At 38.8% G+C, this 21,023-nt stretch overlaps 1 protein-coding gene and 1 pseudogene across 2 annotated transcripts in view; one reads left to right on the top strand and one right to left on the bottom strand.

Annotated features, from left to right (window-relative positions):
* LOC108539151 (tripartite motif-containing protein 43) overlaps nt 1–6,461 on the top strand; it is a 28,376-nt gene extending 21,915 nt beyond the window's left edge. The window contains exons 2-7 of one of the 2 annotated variants that reach the window (XM_017887651.1): nt 476–890; nt 1,510–1,605; nt 2,632–2,862; nt 3,843–3,865; nt 4,389–4,486; nt 5,830–6,461. In XM_017887651.1, coding sequence (XP_017743140.1) covers nt 480–890; nt 1,510–1,605; nt 2,632–2,862; nt 3,843–3,865; nt 4,389–4,486; nt 5,830–6,311 — 1,341 coding nt within the window. In that variant the 5' untranslated portion in view covers nt 476–479 and the 3' untranslated portion in view covers nt 6,312–6,461. The remainder of the gene's footprint in view (nt 1–475; nt 891–1,509; nt 1,606–2,631; nt 2,863–3,842; nt 3,866–4,388; nt 4,487–5,829) is intronic. The other variant, XM_017887653.1, reaches the window with a different exon arrangement.
* A 1,169-nt stretch (nt 6,462–7,630) lies between these two features.
* The window catches only part of LOC108539147 (cell adhesion molecule-related/down-regulated by oncogenes pseudogene), a 14,356-nt pseudogene continuing 963 nt past the window's right edge, over nt 7,631–21,023 (bottom strand).

The following is a 21,023-nucleotide window of genomic DNA, read 5'->3' as shown; positions in this document are numbered from 1 at the left end:
TCAAGCAGGGTCCTTCTGGAAAAGTCATTATAGATGGTTGTTGTAGTTAAAGAAAATAATGAGAGTAGAAGAGCTTAGTGAGCTTTCCTTCTCTAAACGAATTACTGGCAATTAAGAGTGTTACTGATTTTCAGATCATTCAGACTCACCTCTCGAGTTTATAGGTTGATGAAACCCTTGAAACCTAAGCAATTTAGTGGACACTAACATCTCAGAAAATCCGACATTTTTCTATGCAAGAAAGTAGAGTTTGGAAAGCTGGACATGTGTTGATTGGAGAACAGTCACTTTTTCTAGAGGTTGATGTCTCTTTGTGCCTTAGTTTTCTATTTTTCCTATTTCTGTCATTGCAAATTAAAGCCTATACTTCTCTAGAAAAAAAGGATATTATTCAATCACAACCTGATTCAAACTTTGCTTGGATCTTTCTCTCTGCAGGGTAGGAGAATAAATTCTTGTGGTTTTCTTTCCTTAGGAAAATGGACTCAGACTTCTCACATGCCTTCCAGAAGGAACTCATCTGTGTCATCTGTTCGAACTACCTGGTAGACCCTGTCACCATCTGCTGTGGGCACAGCTTCTGTAGGCCCTGTCTCTGCCTTTCCTGGGAAGAAGCCCAAAGTCCTGCCAACTGCCCTGCATGCAGCGAACCATCACAGAAACAGGACTTCAAAACCAATATTCTTCTGAAGAATTTAGTGACCATCGCGAGAAAAGCCAGTCTCTGGCAATTCCTGAGCTCTGAGAAACAAATATGTGGGACCCATAGGGAAACAAAGAAGATGTTCTGTGATGTGGAAAAGAGTCTGCTCTGTTTGCTGTGCTCCAACTCTCAGGAGCACGGGACTCACAAACACTATCCCATTGAAGGAGCAGCTGAGGAACACCGGGTAAGAGATAGTTCTGCGATCACCTGAAAGCTGGAGGGTGGCGGAGTTAAAGAGATTAGAAGGACGATGAGAATCATCATGGTGATTACTCCCTTCTTTACTGAGTGCCAGGTGCTGTTCTAGGTATCAATTATGACATTTTGATTAAAATGTGCAACTCTACCTTCCTTCATGGAGCTTGCATCCAAAAAGAGACTGATCAAGTAAATGTCCTTATTATTGATTCTACAGTTCAATGCTAAAGGCATTGAAAAGCAACCAAAACTACAAGTGCAAAGAAACGTATTTTTGAAATATATTTATATTACTGGACAAAGGAGTATGGGAATAGCACACTACAAAATCAGGGGGCTAGCATAGTGGGTTCTGAAGCAGGATGTTTCACTGAACATTAGCCAGGTTACAGGAAATCTTCAGTCTTCAGTTCCCTAAACCGTTCTGTATTCTGAAACCTCAGAACTGAAAATATCAATTGAGGATGAGCAGTGAAAAAATTTGTTTTTTTTTTCCTTCTCTCTAATGTATTTATATATTACATCCCTTGCCTGCGTATATGATTCAGAGTGTAGAATTTATGGTATTTGACTTTCTGTTTTTTAACCTCATAATTCTTTTGCAGGAGAAGCTCTTAAAGCAAATGAGGATTTTATGGGAAAAGATTCAAGAAAATCAGAGAAATCTAAATGAGGAGAGAAGAACAGCCTTCCTCTGGAGGGTAAGTATGAGACTGTGAGTCCTCACGACCAGCTTGAGACAGGCCTGCTGAAAACATTTATATTAGCAACTTGAGTTGAAATTCTCATATGCCAGATTTTGTCATGTGTTTATTCATAGGCTGGAAAACTACCAGACTGTTCAATATAATGCTTGTTCAGGTTTTTTGGAAATGTTCTTCAGATAAGTAAAAAATAAATATAAATTCTGAAGGGCAAGTATGTGCTGAAAATTAGTAAGTATTTCAGACAGAGTTTTCTGAATAAGATGAATTATGTAATATTAATTACATAGTACATAATTGAGAAATAGTTATTTGATGTTGAATATGATGTTGGCCAAGGGGAAGAAATCAGGTAAGAACAGTAATTTAAGAAATGTGCCTGTGCTGGTGAAGTCTGATAGCAGAGGACCCAGATGATGCCAGTTCAGGTAGGAGAAAATGTAACATGATGAAAAGCTGAGGAGAAGGGATAAAAAATGACTGGGGGAGTGAGAGAATAACTATGTCAATATTGAGAGGAGAGACACAATGGAATGGAGATTCATGTTCTTAGAATGGCAGGGCAATACAGAGCCTATGGCTTTTGACAGAAGAAAGATAGGAGACAGAAAAGAGGTAGTTTGTATGATGGCTTCTGATTCTGATTATAATATACTAAAATCATTTCTACTGACAGTGATTGTTTAGTCTGTGAAGTACAGAGATTTGAAACAACAAACTAATTGAGTAACAAAGATTATATATATTATCCATGACAATTTGACAATCAATCATCAATTTTAGTTGTTTTCTAATGGTATTTCAGATTTAAGAGGACATATATTTAAACATTTAAATCTAAAGCGCTATTTTGCAGGTGTTCGGGAATTGATGAATTACATAAATTTTAAAGGAAAGTCTTGTTTCACTCATCACACTGTAAATGATGGAAAATAAAAGAAGGAATGAGGAGGATGAATTTGTGGGTTCTGTGAGGTGGAAGTAGGCCTGGGTATGTAACCTACAAAATCCATGTCCCTACAGGGTGATGTGGTTTTACGGGCACAGATAATCAGGAATGAGTATAGGAAGCTGCATCCAGTTCTCCATAGGGAAGAAAAACAACATCTAGAGAGGCTGAACAAGGAGTACCAAGAGATTTTTCAGCAACTCCAGAGAAGTTGGGTCAAAATGGATCAAAAGAGTAAACACTTGAAAGAAATGTATCAGGAACTAATGAAAATGTGTCATAAACCAGATGTGGAGCTGCTCCAGGTAAGAATGGAGGATGCCCCTTGAGATACTTTGTATTAGCTGACCTTTACATCTTTACCTTCCATTGGGTACCAAAGACATTATTTCTTCTTCTCCCACATTGATGGTGAGAGCCATATAGAGATAAACGATAACTGCTAACCTAATCATGGAAATAAACCTTTATGGAATTGTGCAACTAGATTTCCATAGAACATTTTCTACCACAAGCTTCCTCCTCCAGCACATTTCATTAAAACTGTGGAAGAAAAAATTTCATGTGAAAATTCTACTTTTGTTTCCAATGGATAATCCATAGAAATTACGGAAAAACTAACATTTCCTTCTTCCTCCTTTTGGGAAGTCCTAGGTTTGAAATGCTCTTAATTTCAGCCATATTACCCTTTGGGGGCTAGCCCTGAAAAAGACTACATTGTAGACAGCTGCAGCAATGCGCAGTCACTACTCACACCTTTCTCTCTCATGCAAATTTAGGGTCCTGAATTTATCAGAAATTGATTCTGTCAATAGGTCTTACTGGTATAATTGCTAGAGATGAGAATACATTTTAAAAGAGTTGCAGTGATAGTATATGGCAATTCTAAAGTTTTCAAAACCTAAAGACCGGATGGACAGAATAACAACTTTTTTGTTTGATTGTTTTGAGAGAGAGTCTTCTTCTGTCACCCAGACTGAAGTCAGTGGCCCAATCTCAGTTCACTGCAACTTCTGCCTCCTAGGTTCAAGTAATTCTCCTGCTTCAGCCTCCTGAGTAGCTGGAACTACAGGCATGCACCACCACATCCAGCTAATTTGTTTGTATTTTTAGTAGAGATGGGTTTTTGCCGTGTTGTCCAGGCTAGTGTGGAACTCCTGACCTCAGGTGATCCACCCACCTTGGCCTCCCAAAAAGTGCTGGGATTACAGGTGTGAGCCACCTCATCCAACAAGAATAACAACTTTCTAAAGAAGTCATTTTTTCTTTCTCTCTCTCTCTACAGGATTTGGGAGACATCGTGGCAAGGTATGTCTCTGGTCATCAATGCAAGCTGGAGCACAAGGCGTGCTATGAAAACTTCAAGCTGTTTCCAACAAAGTGAAAACATAATTTACTAACACCATAATGTGTCAGTGTGATTGTGTGTGTACGTGTGTGTACTCATGTGTTTGTGTGGTATGTTGAATGTTACCTATGCCTTTTATCAGACATTAACCTTTTCTTACTTTCCCAAGTGACTCAGGGGGTTATGTTTTGAAGAGTTCAATGCAGAAGTTGCTAGAATACAATTACCTGGTTTTAGGATTCAGAATCCTAATTAGAGATAAACTATTTGGTGGCAGATAGGGAGAGAGGCATTTATGTTTCAGTGGCAGTAGGTTAGAAATGGAGTGAATATTTAGAAATATTCCCTAAGAGCCACAAACCCATCCTAGGATTGTGAAGGTACATTACAATATCAGAAGTGGATTTGAATGAAGCATTTTCTGTTGGAATCTATTAAACACAGACATCAGAAACTTAACCAACTCAACCAACTTCCTTGCAGGAGTGAGTCTGTGCTGCTGCACATGCCCCAGCCTGTCAATCCAGAGCTCACTGCAAGGCCCATCACTGGACTGGTGGACAGGCTCAACCACTTCCGAGGTGAGTGTCGCCCTCTTGGTGGGATCAATATGAAATGCCTTCATTTATGGTTTTCTATGGGCAGCTTTACCAGTGTATTCATCTTTCATCTAGAAGAAGAGAATAGTCTGTGAATAGGCTTTAATATTTATAGTTTCACTATCATCAAACAGATAAAACTAAATAAAATCTGGTGAAATGTAATTGGAATCAGCCACATAACAAATTTCTTAGAAAAACAAAACATGCAGAAGGGCCCTTTAGGACTTTAGGAAGCATTCTCTCCTACAATTTCATCTATACAATTGTTACATGAAATATACAGAATTAAATTAATTTAGGACATTTCAATTTCAAATTTAGTGCAGTTAACAACTGATTTGAGTGACAGTGTTTTTTAAAATACATTTCAGGTGAAGTTTCATAGCATTTATAATTTTAGTCATGTTTTTAATCAACGAAAGCATACATGAGTAACTTATATAACAGTGCAAAAACTGAGAATCTGTGAACCATAGAAACGTGATTTGGTGCTTGATGAGGCCTTAGATAGAACTCCAGGATAGATCATGATAAGTCCAGCAGATAAAAGAAGTCTGTGCCTGAATCTGACATGAAAGTCAAATAATTCTTGCAAGGAATCTCACTTTTCAGAAGGCAGATTCAGATTNTTTTAGTCATGTTTTAATCAACGAAAGCATACATGAGTAACTTATATAACAGTGCAAAACTGAGAATCTGTGAACCATAGAAACGTGATTTGGTGCTTGATGAGGCCTTAGATAGAACTCCAGGATAGATCATGATAAGTCCAGCAGATAAAAGAAGTCTGTGCCTGAATCTGACATGAAAGTCAAATAATTCTTGCAAGGAATCTCACTTTTCAGAAGGCAGATTCAGATTTTCTCTTTAAGTATGAATTTGCTAGCTTTAGTGACAGATTGTAATATTTCTGGCAAAATGGTAACTTTTTATTTGGGTCTAGGAATGCTCCCCACCTCATCTCCTGTCCCCAGCCTCCTGCTCTGCCCTGACAGAGAAGAGGCAATGGAGGTTAATTTTATTGCTATGGATTTGGCTGCAGTGCAAGAACTTCCAGTTTTTCAGTTGTTACGAAAGGTTGCTCAACTAGACATGGACGTGACCTTCCTCCCCTTTATACTTTTTGAGTTTATAGAAATTGTGATCATTGTAGTTTAACCAATTACTTGTGCAGATACCCTAACACCCTTTGATTCCAACATTTTTCCAGACAGAAGTTTCTTTGTAATCTTGACCTGTGTATTCTAGTGAGAGTCTCTTTCTTATCTGAACATGAGAATTTATAAACTACTTTTCACTTGAACATTCTCTTTTTTCTACAGTGGAAATTGCCTTCACTTGGGAAGTAACCAATCACAATATCAGGCTGTTTGAGGATGTGAGAAGTTGGATGCTTAGACGTGGATCTTTGAATTCTGACAGATCTGACTATTTTGCTGCATGGGGAACCCAGGTCTTCTCCTCTGGGAAACACTACTGGGAGCTGGATGTGGACAACTCTTGGGACTGGGCTCTGGGAGTCTGTAAGGACTCCTGGATAAGGAAGAATAGCACAATGGTTACATCTAAGGACATATTTCTTCTTTTGTGTGTGAAGGTGGATAGTCGTTTCAGTCTCTTGACCACCTCCCCAATGTTTCCTCACTATGTAGAGAAACCTCTGGGCCAGGTTGGTGTGTTTCTTGATTTTGAAAGTGGAAGTGTGAGTTTTTTGAATGTCACCAGGAGTTCCCTCATATGGAGTTACCCGGCTGGCTCCTTAAATTTTCCTGTCAGGCCTTTCTTTTACACTGGCCACAGATGATCAGGATTAAGAAACCTGACTCTTTGGGAGCTCCATGTACAAGGGATCCCTTCACTGTTGATACAAAGAAATCATACTGTTCAGGCTTTAGTCTATTTTAGTGTCACTTCATTTTGTTGTTATTAAATAGAAAATATGTCAAATGCAAAACCTTTCTGTACATTTTCTTACAATTAAAATAATCTCCTATGGCCCATTTCCTAAAATATGTATTGTGATTTTCAAGTGTTTGTGAATTTATTGGATGGAATTCTGGAAATATGTGGGTGTATGTTTCCAACTTAATGATCTCATGCAGGAACAAAATTTGCACATCATGGACAGACAGGATTTTGTACAATGCACTTGTAAGTGTGAAAGTTCCCTCCTATTAATACAGTAAATTTTACACCTCATCGCTTTAGGGGGAAAAATGTACTTTACACAGAAGTTTTCACTGAATCTTTGGGCTAGAATAGGAATTTAACACTCATGCATCCCATGACAACAAAATACATTCTGAGAAATGCATTATTAGGCAATTTTATCATTGTGTGAACATCAGAACACACTACAAAAACCTACATAAAATATCCACCTACAGACATAGGCTAATGGTACAGCCTATCTCTTCTCTGAGAAGTTGCTGGCAATGTCTGAGCAGGAACCAAAAGGGTTTAACCCACATGGAATTCTGTAGCTGTTTATTAAAGCAAACACCATCATCCAGGGAAAAATAGAGAGATGAGCAGACTGTCTGTTTTAAATGTGTTTATACTTCCAATTCACACAGATTGTGAATTCTCATTGATAATCTAGAGACCTGAGACATAACCATCACCTCATGTTACAGTGGAAACATATTAGTATCAGGGAAAAAAACAACTAACTAAATTAAACCAAATCAAAAAACAAAACAAACATAACCCAGTTCTGATGAAAACCCAGTTTATAGTGAGTCCATTGAGTCTGTCTACCCACCAAATGGTCATTTTCACGATCACTGATTAAATAATGGAAACAAACATTCTACTTCCAGTCCAGCAGATGATCCTGGCTGATGTCTGGGGTTCCTTGGTTGGGGCTGTTGCCTAGAATATATTCAAACGGCCTCTCCAGGTAGTCGCTTGGCCTTGTTCACAGCATGGTGGATAATTTTCCACAGTGAAGATTCCCATAGAGTCAGGAGAAGTCTATACTACCATTATGCTACAGAGTAAAACATCAGCTGTAGTCACAACCCTACACAAAGTAAAGGGACTAGAACACACCCAGCAGTAGCAGTCTTGAAATTACATCATGGAAAGACAATGGGGGATGGAATATATATTTTAGCACTTTTAGGGAGAATGGGGAGGAATATAACCTACTATACCTACTCTTTCTAAGAAGTGGACATTGAGGACTATATCCACAGACTCAGGGTCCTGTAAAACATGAGATCCAACGAGCCCCTTATAGAAACACCATTCAAGTTCCAGATTCCTGTAAAAGGGCAACCGACAATTGACCACATTAATATTCTTTTGGAAATTTTCTTCAAGATTTGGTATCAACTGGACAATCATTATGAACACAATACAGCAAAATCACTGAGGTAGATGCACACAATACTGGAGTAGAGAGGTGGAAGGGGAGGTCCATCTCCTTCAAGATGACCATCTCCTTCAAGATGACACAGTAATTCTAGGACACTGAGATAAAAAATGTCAGTGCATCCTTGTCAGGAACCCCCTTCTGATGTATATACGTCGCTGCAAACTATTCATGCAAGCCTTCTGAATGCCTTGTACTTCCCAAGGTTTCTTGATATTAAGAGCCACTGACTGGGGTTCATAGTACACAGAATACCTTCAGCATAGAGGGTGACAAAGTCTTTCCCTCAAAAGCCAGAAGTTCAGAAACCTGTAGCCGAGTTATCCACTGGACCTTACCAGTAAGTGTGGATTAAAGAGAGAGACATTTGTTTTAACCTCAGATAAAAGCTGTTTCTCCACATGTTTCTGAGTCACATCCTAAATATGGAGAGAGCTTGAGTCAACTTGGGACATGAGGAAGTAGCCAGGCTTCAGGTCCAAGATTGCAGACCTTGATAAGTGTGACTTTTGGGATTTAGGTCTAAGGACTTAAGCAAGATGGCTGGCTATTAACCCATAGCTGTCATAACCAAGGAATGACCAAAACTGGCAGCCCAGTGGCATGGCTGGACAGAATGACAAAGTCTCCACCTATCACCTTTGCACTTGCTGGTGCCATGATTATAACTGGTTTGAATCCATTGTCTTTTTCAATTTCAAGTCTTCCAGTAGACTGCATAAATCCAATCCCATTATCTGCTAAACACTGATACAGCCCAGTATCTTCCACAATAACCCCACTGACTTTCAGTCAATTTCCTGCAATTAGATGTCATGGGGAAGGATGAATAGGCTGTGCAATATAAAACCAGGTATGGCTGGGAGGTGGGTTTCCATGAATATGACAGGTAACATGTACTGTGGCACCAGAGACACTATCTGATCCTGTAGTCCTTTAGAAATGGGAGCATATTCAAGAACATTAACCATGTATGTTACATATTTCACATCTCCAGCCGTGTTTCCCATCATGCAGGAATAGTTTCCAGGGTCCACTGGGTCAATGCTATCTGTGGCAACATAAGAATACAACCTTCTCCAGTTGCTTCCTGGGGCAATATCCTGCTTGTCCTTTAGCCAACACACTTGAGGAGCTGAGACCCCACTAACCACATACTCCAAGGTTAGAGGAATATGTGAAAAAAAACTAATACCTGTGAACAAGCAGGATGAAGAATGTCAAAATCATCTGAAGAAAGGTGACTCACAAGGAGCTTTTGGCCAATGGGTTCAACTTTTAATTCAGGTGTGACAGGATTATAAGCCACATATTTGTATGATTTCTTGTCCTCTAAGGATACATTCAAAATTTAAAGATGGAAGGATTAAGTAATTCTTTGTGGAATGCTTCAGCCACTTTCCCTGGGTTTTAGAGCACACCTCAGCTTTGGGGTTACTCTCTGGTTCACTGCAGCCAATGAAAACAGCACTTTTTTCTTCTGCTGTAATAACATGCTTTGTGGGTGAAGCAAAATCACCAAGAACTGCTGTGGATACTGTTACAGGGCCACTTACAACAACATCGACCTATCGTTGAAAATGCATTGGTAGTAACCCAAAAGGGAGGAGTTAAGAGAAAAAAATTGTCAAAGTCCCCTGATGAATCTTAATATATTCCATGTTTCTCTTCTATTTTTTACATTATGCGACCTTGAGATATGAGTGGTCACAGGTTTAGCAGAACAACAGAGTTCTATAGGTCCACTAAGTTTCTGGACGGCAGAGAGTGGCTCAGAAATGAAATAAGGTGCCATGTCTGAACTAACAGAAGAGCAGAGAATCATAAGAGTAACATACAGTGTCCATAAAAGGCCAAGATCTGGATGCAAGCACCAGATTACAGAAGCAGGCAGGGCAGACTTCCAGAGTAAAACCCAGGCCTTGGTTCATTTTCCAAAATACTGCAGTCCGGGTAATCAAACACATTCTTTAACCTTGACTCCTTCCTGTTTACTAAAGACTTTGATAAGGGACAGTCTTCACGTTGTCCACAGGGTGTCTCCCAATATGAGAGTAACAGCTGGCTTACATCTTCAGTGATTCAAGTCTACATGAATTCAAGTATACACTTGTACTTGGGAGGGAAAGCAGAGAAGCCACTTTCTGTACCTAGCCTGGAGTTCACTTCAGTGCTATAAGCATCATCGCAATCCTGCTTGTAACAAAGTCTGGTCTAGCAATCTGCCTTTGAGTTGAGCTTTTCTCTTACAAGATAAGCTGTTAAGTCATGCCTTGATTTCAGGTCTCTCCACGAGGCGAGCTAAGCAACTAGAGCTCCTGCGTGGCAGCCAGCTGGGAAAGCCATCTCTATGTCACACCCTCCCGCGTGCGGCAGCCGCTGTGGTGGCGGCTGAGATCTGAAAGGAGCGCCTCCAGGCCCGGCACAGGGCAGAGGAGGGTGTGGTGCTTCGCACGCCAGGGCAGAAGCGCTGGGTAGGGCAGGCAGGTGCGGGGTCCCAGATCTTCTCGCACCGAGAGGCCTGAGCCAGGCACCCGGGCTCAGGGGAGGGTAAATGGCGGGGCGGAGTGACAGGACGCGCCCCTGCGGCTGTGCTTCTCTGGGCAGAAGCTTGAGGGCAGGTAACTCGGTGGGCGCAAGGCCTACCAGGAGCAGAAGAGGAGCAGGAGGAGCGATCCGGAGAAGACAGGCGAGACAGGCCCCCAAGCCTAGAGACCGCCCCCAAGAGGTAGTTTTTTAACCCATCCCTCTCACCCTCAAGTAATCCAGAGTCTATGTTTCCCATACTGATGCCTATGTGTGTTCAGTGCTTAGCTCCCGCATGTAAGTAAGAATATATAGCATTTGGTTTTCTGATGCTGCATTAATTGGCTTAAGATTACAGCCTCCAGCTCCATCCACATTTCTGTAAAGGACATGATTTCATTCTTTTTTATGGCTGTGTAGTATTCCACGGTGTATATGTACCACATTTTATTTATACAATGTGCCATTGATGGACACCTGGGTTGATTATGTCTTTGTTATTGTGAATACTGCTGCCATGAACATAGGAGTGCATGGGTCGCTTTAGTAGAATGATTTATTTTCTTTTGAGCATATACTAAGTAATGGGATAATTGGATCAAATGGTAGTTCTGTGTTAAGTTCTTTGAGAAATCTCCAGACTGCTTTCCATTGTGGGTGGACTAATTTACATTTCCACCTGCAGTGTATAATAATCTTATGCTATCTTTAGTTTACAAAATTTCTGCTAGACTCAGCTCAGGGCTGCAGCCCTGACTGCAGCAGGTGCTGGGACTTCCCTAAGTAGATACTGTGCGCAGGTAAAGAGAGAGCTCAGATCCCAGGGTTGGGAGAAGAGAAGCAGAGGAAGGAGTTAAGAAGAGGGTCACATTTGGATGCCCTGAGGAGGGCTGATAGGCAGATGTAAGGAAGGTGGCACTGTGCTAGTCACTGGTGACATCTTCCTAGTTCCAGAGTCTCCTGGAAAGCATGAAGCCTCACAATTCCCAAACATGCTGCCGTTCTGGAGGGCACAGGGCTACTATTCTTCCCAGCTTGACTCTCTTTTCTCCCAATAAACATGGGACTCTGAAGCCAGGAGTCAGAAAGAATTATCTTCTACCAATGCAAACTTTAAACCTTCAATTTGTGATTAAATCACACACACATGTGCAGGCACACACACGAGTCTTTCTGTGTAATAAATTGTCCTTAGTTAACACTAGGCAGATCTGTGATCTGTGATCATCTCTACCCTCCTGGGCAACAAGAATAGTGAATTGATTGGTAAAATTTTTACTCCTGGAAAGTAGTGTAAAAATTGATTCCTAATAAATTTTGTAGTATGAAAATATACTATCACGAAGCAGACCCATGGTTAACAACTTTGTAAAACCAATATATCCCCTCAATAAAATACTTGATTGCTAATGTGTTGGCTGCTGGATTTTTCACAACAGAGAAACATCTTCAGAGTTCTTCTTCCCCGCTAAGAAAACATTTCTCTTTTGTCTCCTGGCCTCTATACGTCTGAGGATCCCTTTGCTGTCATCTGGTAACTTTTCATTTTATTTTTTTCTTTTATAGTTTTGGACCAGCCATGTCATATTTTCCTCCCATTCCTCCTTATAAAGCTATGAATTTTGCAAATAAAAAAAAGAAAATGACAAGAAGAGAGGACGAGAATATCAGTGAAGAGGATGTCATGCTGGACACTGTGTTGTTCTTGGCACACACTGCACACAATGCTCACTGGAATCTGCAGGGTGGCTTTTATTCTCACATTTTTCTTTGATCTATCTAATAATGGGAGGGGAGAGTAACACTATTGGTATCCCTCCTCCAGTAAAATGCAGATTTTTTTTTTTTTTAAGACAGGGTTTTGCTCTGTTGCCCAGGCTGGAGTGTAGTGGTGCAATCATAGTTCACTGTAACCCCAAACTTCTGAGCTCAAGGGATCCTCCAACATCTGCTCCCAAAGCACTAAAATTATTTGCTCAGCTATTGCCGGATCTGAGGACCAATTCTACCCTTATATATGCAAATTTTTTCCATAGTTTTACTTATACATTTAGTTAAACATTTTCCAAAATAAAACATCTTAAAGCTAAATAAAGTCCTATTTAATTTTCTATTATTTTATGTTACGTTTTTAACTGCAATGCAATAGAGTTGCAGTTTAAAACGTAACATAAAAATAATAGAAAATTAAATTAAACTGCAACTCAATATGATTTGCAGTTAAAATGTAACATAAAATAATAGAAAAATTAAATATACTTATCTATATAAACATTAAACAGAAACAATAAAATATCCCTAAAAGAACAGAATTCCTATAATTTTCTTTAATTTTTAAACAACAACAGAATAAAACAGAACAACTTCACAATTTAACTGAAAACTGATTTACAAATTATCTGAAAACACTAAGCAAAGCCACTAAAACTTTTTCCAGCCACAGATATGACAGCCAGCCTTGAACAGCTTTAGAGTAACCAACACGTGCTTTGTCTATTCTCAGGTTAGAGCAGCAGGACCCTCAGCTGCCAACCAGTGGGACATGACAATGCCAAGAAGTCTGGGCCACAAACCAGGCCATTGCCCTGAACATTTGCTGTAGCTGCTTTCGAGCTAGAAGCCAAGGTTCCCAACACTACCCATGGGCAGAGGGCTTAGGTATCTGGTCAGTTACCTCTCTAACCCCTCTCACTCCTGCATCAAGCAAGGAAATAACCAGGAATCTCAATCACAGGAGGGCTGCTGTGTATAGATGTCTGTTTGTGGCAGGGGTTCAGGGTGTTCATGCTGCAGAAGACAAGCTGGAATCGCCCTCCACTCCCATATCTACCCAACCAAGGGCTCTGGTTCCTTTCATAAATCTGCCTCTAGTCTTCACCACCTTTCCCTTTTCCTATCCCCTCTCTAATTGCTAGTGAGACTGTGCTGAACCTGCCTGTCTGACCCCTGGACGTTACATCCCCATTCTCCAGGCCTCTATTCACCACCAAAATAACATGGTACTGGTATAAAAATAGGCATACAGACCAATGGAACAAAATAGAGAACCCAGAAATGAACCCAAATATTTACAGCCAACTGACCTTTGACAAAGCAAACAAAATTATAAAATGGGGAAAGGACACCCTATTCAACAAATAGTCCTGGGGTAATTGGCAAGCCACATGTAGGAGAATGAAACTGGATCCTCAACTTATACAAAAATCAACTCAAGATGAATCAAAGACTTAAATCTAAGACTTGGAACTACATAAATTCTAGAATATAACATTGGAAAAACCTTTCTAGATATTGGCTTAGGCAAGGATTTCATGACCAAGAACCCAAAAGCAAATGCAATAAAAACAAAGAAAAATAGCTGGGACTTAACTAAAGAACTTTTGCATGGCAAAAAGAATGGTCAGCAGAGTAAACAGACAACCCACACAGTGGGGGAAAATCTTCACAATCTATACATCTGTAAAAGGACTAATATCCAGAATCTACAATGAACTCAAACAAATTAGCAAGAAAGAAAACAAACAATCTTAACAAAAAGCGGGTTAAAGACATGAATAGACAATTTTCAAAAGAAGATAAACAGATGGCAAACAAACATAAGCAAAAATGCTCAACATCACTAATAAGGAAAATGAAAATCAAAACCACAATGTGATACCACCTTACTCCTGCAAAAATGGCCATAATCAAAAAATTTTAAAAAAGATGTTGGTGTGGATGCAGTAAAGAGGGAACACTTCTACACTGCTGGTGGGAATGTAAACTAGTACAACCACTATGGAAAACAGTGTGGAGATTCCTTAAATAACTAAAATAGAACTACCATTTGATCAAGCAATCCCACCACTTGGTATCTACTCAGAGGAAAATGAGTCACTATAGGAAAAAATATTTGTACATGCATGTTTATAGCAACACAATTTGCAACAGCAAAAATGTGGAACCAACCCAAATGCCCATCAGTCAACAAGTGGATAAAGATATTGTGACATAGATAGATAGATAGATAGATAGATAGATAGATAGATAGACAGACAGACAGAGGAAGGAGTTCACAGCCATAAAAAGGAATGAATTTGGCATTTGTAGTGACCTGGATGAGATTGGAGACTGTTATTCTAAGTAAAGTAACTGAGGAATATAAAAACAAACATCGTATGCTCTAACTCATAAGTGGGAGCTAAGTTATGAGGATGCAAAGGCATGAGAATGACACAGTGCACTTTGGGGACTCAGGGGGAAAGGATGGGAAGGGGGTGAAGAATTAAAGAACTGCAAATTGAATGCAATGTGTACTGCTCAGGTGATGGGTGCACCAAAATCTCACAACTCATGTAACCAAACACCACCTGTTCCCCAATAGCCTATGGAAATAAAAACATATTAAAAAAAAAAAAACACTGTTCTTAAATTTTCTCAGTCTGTAAAGAGGTAGATCCCCAGCAGGTGGTTTCATTGTGGTTCTTTCTGTTGGGGGCTGCAGGTAACTTGGAACCACTCAATTTACTTAAATCTGAGCTGTGTCCACTCACTATATTCTTCATTTGGTGCATAGATCATAGGCTTAAGACAGAGAAAGACCTTCTCACTCTGGATTAGCATAGTCCTGAGGTACCTGTCAAAATCTGATATCCAGAATTCCTTTAACTGAGCAATATCATACCTAGTAATCTTTCAGAGATAATTTCACACAGACAAGGGTATATACAAAGGAATGTATTTTGTAGCATTATTTTCAATAGCTAAATAAATAGGGTATAAACTGAATATTTTTTGACATGAGTAATAGCTTAATAAAAATACTATATACTATTCAACACCATTATATAAGTGAAGATATTAGCAAATATTGATGTAGCCTATTTTATCTTGTGTGTTTTTAATGAAATGATTTATTAACATTTTAGATCCAATGCATGCACCTGGCCACAACCACCACTATAGAACAATTCATACTACTGAAGAATATAAAATTACATATAAAAATGTACTGATATTAGGCACACAGTGAATAATCTAAGCAATCAAAATTTTAATTTATTAGCATTAAAATAAAAATATTAATTAAAATGTACATTGATTGAATTATGAATGACATTTTCAGGGCATTCTTTCCTTATGGGATGCTGCATAGTAAATCTAGAATAAAACCATATTTATATTTTTAAATACTTTTTAAATCAAAAGGCCTTATGCTGTTTTGTAATATGTCAATCTGGCTAAATTACAAGAATGTAAGAGAGGGAAGCAGCCATTGTGTAGCCTAGACACACTTCTCCCAGTTATTCAAGCAAATACTAACCTAGGTTGCTACTGGGAAGAGATTTTGTAGATGCAATTTAAGTTCCTAATCTTGACTCTAATCTATGGAAATTATCTACTTGGATCTAATTTAATGGCTGGCTGTTAAAGGAAGTTTTAGGCATTCCTTGAATAAAACTGCAAACAGAAAAATTTCTACATTGCTCCTGACTGCCTGTGGACAATATCTTTGTCCTGTGCCAGTTACATTTCTGCTTGCTCCAGTTTTTTTGTTTGTTTGCTGCTTTTCCCAGAATGACTGCCTTACTGATCTCCAACTTGCATAATCAGTCTCCATAGTAATATGTCATTATTTTCTTTATTCTCCCTCCCTCCCTCCTACCAGTTCTGGCTCTCCAGTTGAACTCTCACTGATACAAGACTAATAGATTTATTTTCACTATTAAGATAGTTTTATATAATTTCTTCATTACTCTGCATGTCATTCTTTGGCAGACTAAGCTAATCTCACTAATATAATCCATACATACACGATTAGCTAATGCTTTATATTTGGGAGATTTAACTCTCATAAAGTTAATATATACTAAACATTTTGTTAGCTAAGAGAAAACCATGGAGAGTGTAAGAAAGACATATTAGAAACTTTTCAATTAACTCAGGTCAACACTATTGTGAGTTTTCCACTTCAGCTGGCTTTGCATTTTATAAACTTATTTCAAAAGTCATTTTCTTTAGTCAACTCCAAATAGTACAGAATAATATAACATAGAAAGTTATAGTCAACAAATTAAAATAAAAACAGGTTATTTTCACTTTACTAAATATTATTTGAATTCCCTTTTTTTGTTTTCTTATATATGTCCAGATTTTAAGAGGCAATTTATTCTTAGGACTTCCAAATTCTTATTTCTTGCTCTATTTTCTTTTCTGAGTTGCAGATTCATAAAGCCACCTAGATATTTCCCAGACTTTTAATATAAATTACAGCCACTTCAAGTTCCTCACGTCCAAAAGAACCCATCAGATTTCGTTCTTGAAATGCCCTTATTCTCATCTTGTCTTCCTGGTTTCAGGAATCAGTATGACTATTTACCTCCTTATCCATACTGGAAAACTAAGATTTAGTTTAGACACTGTTTTCTTCCTCATCCTCTACATTCTATCAGGTCCTACATAGTGTTATTAAGTGATTAAACCTTAGATGTCTGTCAGGTATATTTTGTTCTTCACATATCTGATTTCTTCTTTCTTAATTCAAGCTTTTATTATCTCTTGCAAATTTCTTCTAATTTTTAGACTTACTTCTGCCATTGGATTTAGCCTCACAAATTGTTTCTGAAAAACCACTTTCCATGGGCACTAGGTGGCCACCCACTGGATTCTCACTTGGTGCTGGTGCTTGTGCCTGCCAATGGGAGACTTACAGGCGGACCTGCCCAGTATGGCCCTCCCCATCTTGCCCCAACTGCCCCCAGAGCTGAGGAGAGAGCTGGGAACATTGTGTACTCCACGAATCAGCCCATTGCCTGGGGCTTCTCTTGGTAAACAAGGGTCAAGTATAAATCCAGCCATGTTGGTCAAAACCAACTCTAACACATAAGCACCACCTACTGGCTTGAAGGTCGAACTGCGCAGCCCAGTATAAAAAACCTGTGGACAGAAATGCCTACGACTATACGAGAGAAGCTGAAAGACCAACCATAACCAGCATTCTCTACTGCATCAAGGGTCCTCAAACCCCTTGGCCTGTTAGGAACCCGGTCGTACAGCAGTGGATGAGCAGCAGGTGAGCAAGCATTATCCTCTCAACTCCATCTCCTGTCAGATCAGCGGTGACATTAGATTCTCACAGGAGCTAGAACCCTATGGAGAACTGCGCATGCATCGGATCTATATGACGTTCTCTTTACGAGAATCTAACTCGTGATGATCTGAGGTGAAACAGTTTCATCCCGAAACCCATTCCCCTTCCCGCTTCCCAGGAAACCAGTCGCTGGCGCGAAAAAGGTTAAGGACCGCTGCTCTACAGTCATACTAAGAAGGAGGAAAAAGAGAAAGGGGGGCAGGGCGGGGAAAAGAGAAAGAGGGCGGGGTGGGGAGACACAAAACAAACAAAAGAAAACCCAATAACATTATAGGAAAATTTAAAATAACCTATCAGCACAAAAGTAATTACAAAAATTAGAGATGTCTAATCTTGGAAATAGGAGTCCATAATGAACTCCAGTCCAGCCAATTTAGCTTCAAAACCCATCTTTTAAAGACTAGCTGTCCTAACTGTCAAAAAAAAAAAAAAAGGGGGGGGGGTTGCAAGATAGGAATAAGCAATTTTTTTCTTCTTGGTGACTCATTTAACATGCACTTCATCAAGAATTTATTAAGTAGGGTGGATAATAGTTTTTCTTGGTGCAGAGAAAAAAGGTCATAAGGTTTTGTGGATTCTGACAATTGACAAATAAGCCTGAAGTATAATGGATTTTTCTGTGATAAAGCAGGGAAGTATCAGTAAGATTCAATAATAGATGGATGAATGGGTTTACATTCCGTCTAACCCAATACCACAGCAGAATTATATGAATGTAAGGAGAAAAACAATCAGTGTTTAGTTTTAGAAGATGTCTCTATTTCTCCATGAGGACAGACAACATAATTTAGAAAGACTGAAAATCGAGGGCAAGAAGAACTTTTAGTAACTTCATGTATATATATATATACACACACACACACACACACACATATATGTGTATACATATGTGTATATGTATATGTTTATGTATACACACACACACACGCACATATAAGACCAGAATGGCTCATAAGAGGGGTTTTTTTTTTTTTTTGAGACGGAGTCTTGCTCTGTCGCCCAGACTGGAGTGCAGTGGTGCGATCTCAGTTCACTGCAAGCTCCGCCTCCCGGGTTCACGCCATTCTCCTGCCTCAGCCTCCCCAGTAGCTGGGACTACAGGCGCCCGCCACCACCCCTGGCTAATTTTTTGTATTTTTAATAGAGATGGGGTTTCACCATGTTAGATAGGATGGTCTCGATCTCCTGACCACATGATCCGCCCGCCTCGGCCTCCCAAAGTGCTGGGATTACAGGCGTGAGCCACCGCACCCGGCCAAAAGGGGGTATCTTAAAAAGGAAATGCTCGACAAGCCAGACATGGAGTTGCTCCAGGTGAGAAAGGAGATTTAGGGTGTAAGGGTGCTGAACATTCACGTGCATGGAAATTATTTCTCTCAGATGAAATCCACATTCCCTCCAACTTAATCATTATTTGTTTCCAAAAACATACTTCTATAACTGTGGCTGCTTTATTGTTTCCCCTCAAAAATTCTCTAGAAATCGTGAAGCTTACTTATACTTTATCCATGAACAAATGAATTTCGCGAATTGATGAAGGTACAAGGCCAAAGGAAAACTGGCCATTTAAATGAATAAAAATTTATTTAGGTTTTGAAAATCCATAAAACAATATTTAGGTTAATATTTTGGTCATAGAAATATGAGGAAAGCTTGAGATTCTAACTACCTCCCTCCCTCCTTTATTTTCTCTTTAACTTTTATCACTAGATTTGTATCCCAGTCATCTTTGAGTCAGATATATTTAAGAATGAGAACTTGGAAATTGGTGGACAACTTATTCATGTTTATAACAGAGCACATTGACTTCTCAGATCTCCTTCCACCCTACTCACTCTGAGAAGATCCTTAGAAATAACACTTCTTCAGAGGTTTCCCCTCTGTCAATCTGCTCAATTGGGAGTCTCTTTTGTAAAGAAAATAGACAATGACTTCTCAAATATGAGGAAACTGAGGAAAGACTATTTTTCAAAATTGTCTCAAGTTCTTAGACAGGACTTAGTGAAAGAGGTGTCCTGTGAAGACCACTAAGCCTCCTGTTTTTGCCTTCACTGGCTTTTGGAGACATAGTGCGCAGTTGAGTCTGTCCCTGATTCCAGCAGATGCGCTTTCAGAGTTTTCACAAGAGCTACTGAAATGAGCTCATACATTATTAAAATGTTAACTCAATTTTTTATGAATCTATTTTTTCCCTTCCTCTGATACAGAAATGTTTCCAGTATTCAGTAATTTTATTTGGCATGGTTTAAAAGAAAAGTTGCAAAAAAAAAAAAAAAAAGCAAAAGCAAAATTCTACTAATCTATTCCAGGTTAATTTTTTAGTTCTAAAAATCCTATGCATATGTGAAAGTGCTAAGTTTTTTAAGTGTAACAGAGGCAATTACTTTAGTGAATGTAGAAATAGTGGGTGCAGGAATAGAAAAGTAGAGAAGGAGTCTAGATGAAAGAGACCCTATAAGTGTGAGGACAATTGGCTGCCAAGGGCAGCTCTATAAACCAATTTCACAGTCTCTACTTTGGCAAACAAACAACATAAACTACTAGCCTTGAAAAAAATCCCATTGTTCCACACGGGGAGCATTGCAGTGGAGTCTGGTAAAAACTGTATACTAGAATTTTATTGCTGAATATTCTCAAGACATACGAGAGTCAGGGTCTTTAAAAAATACTGGTTGTTATAAGTAAAGAATAGACTCAATTCTGACCGAGAATTTTCATTTGATTTGAAAATCTGGGAGTCATAAATAAGAACTAATCTGGGAGAAACAAAGTGATGATATTGTAGTTTTCAAATTGTGGAATGAAATAAGATTTTGTTCAAGCATCTTAAATACATAATACTAGTGATTTCTTTGTAACTGGATAAATGTTAACTGCAAATTTTCCCTTATAAAAGTGAGGCAGTATAGCTGTAAGTGCCCTAGGCTGTGAACTCAGAGCTCAGAGCAGGGCCGATTTCTAGACTGATTAAAAAGTTCAACTGCTTTCTATGTAAGGGGCAGCCCATTAGCAGTATGCTCATAATCTAGTATTTTTTGTGAAATCATATGGACAACCTTTTTACTTTAATTATTGAATTTATTTTCAAAAATTAGTACATCATTTTGACTGTGCAGACTCTTTATAACTGCATACATCCTTGTAATCATATTGGCAAGATGGAGAATGAATCGGTATGAAACTTAAATAGATCCAGGCCCACAATTGATGACTTACATAATAGGCAAACAGAATGACAAAGTAAGGGAAAAATGAATAAATGGTGCAATGTTCAGAGTTCAGGTAAATTATTCAATGTTACTTATAAAATTCTATATTTATTCAGTATATTTAATTTTCAACTGCTAAGGGTAGATTTTTGGAGGTGTCTGTTGTACTGGTGTGCTGTTCTTTATATTACTTTTTACAATGGCCTATATTATTTGTATGATATAAAATTTAAATAAATATTAAAATTGTTTTCAAAACTAAAATAAAACTAA

The sequence above is a fragment of the Rhinopithecus bieti genome, unplaced genomic scaffold (assembly GCF_001698545.2).
Source record: "Rhinopithecus bieti isolate Rb0 unplaced genomic scaffold, ASM169854v2 scaffold_15796, whole genome shotgun sequence".
NCBI classification, from domain to species: Eukaryota; Metazoa; Chordata; class Mammalia; order Primates; family Cercopithecidae; genus Rhinopithecus; species Rhinopithecus bieti.
The sequence above is the reverse complement of the archived record's forward strand: the minus strand, read 5'-3'. Positions and strand labels throughout refer to the sequence as shown.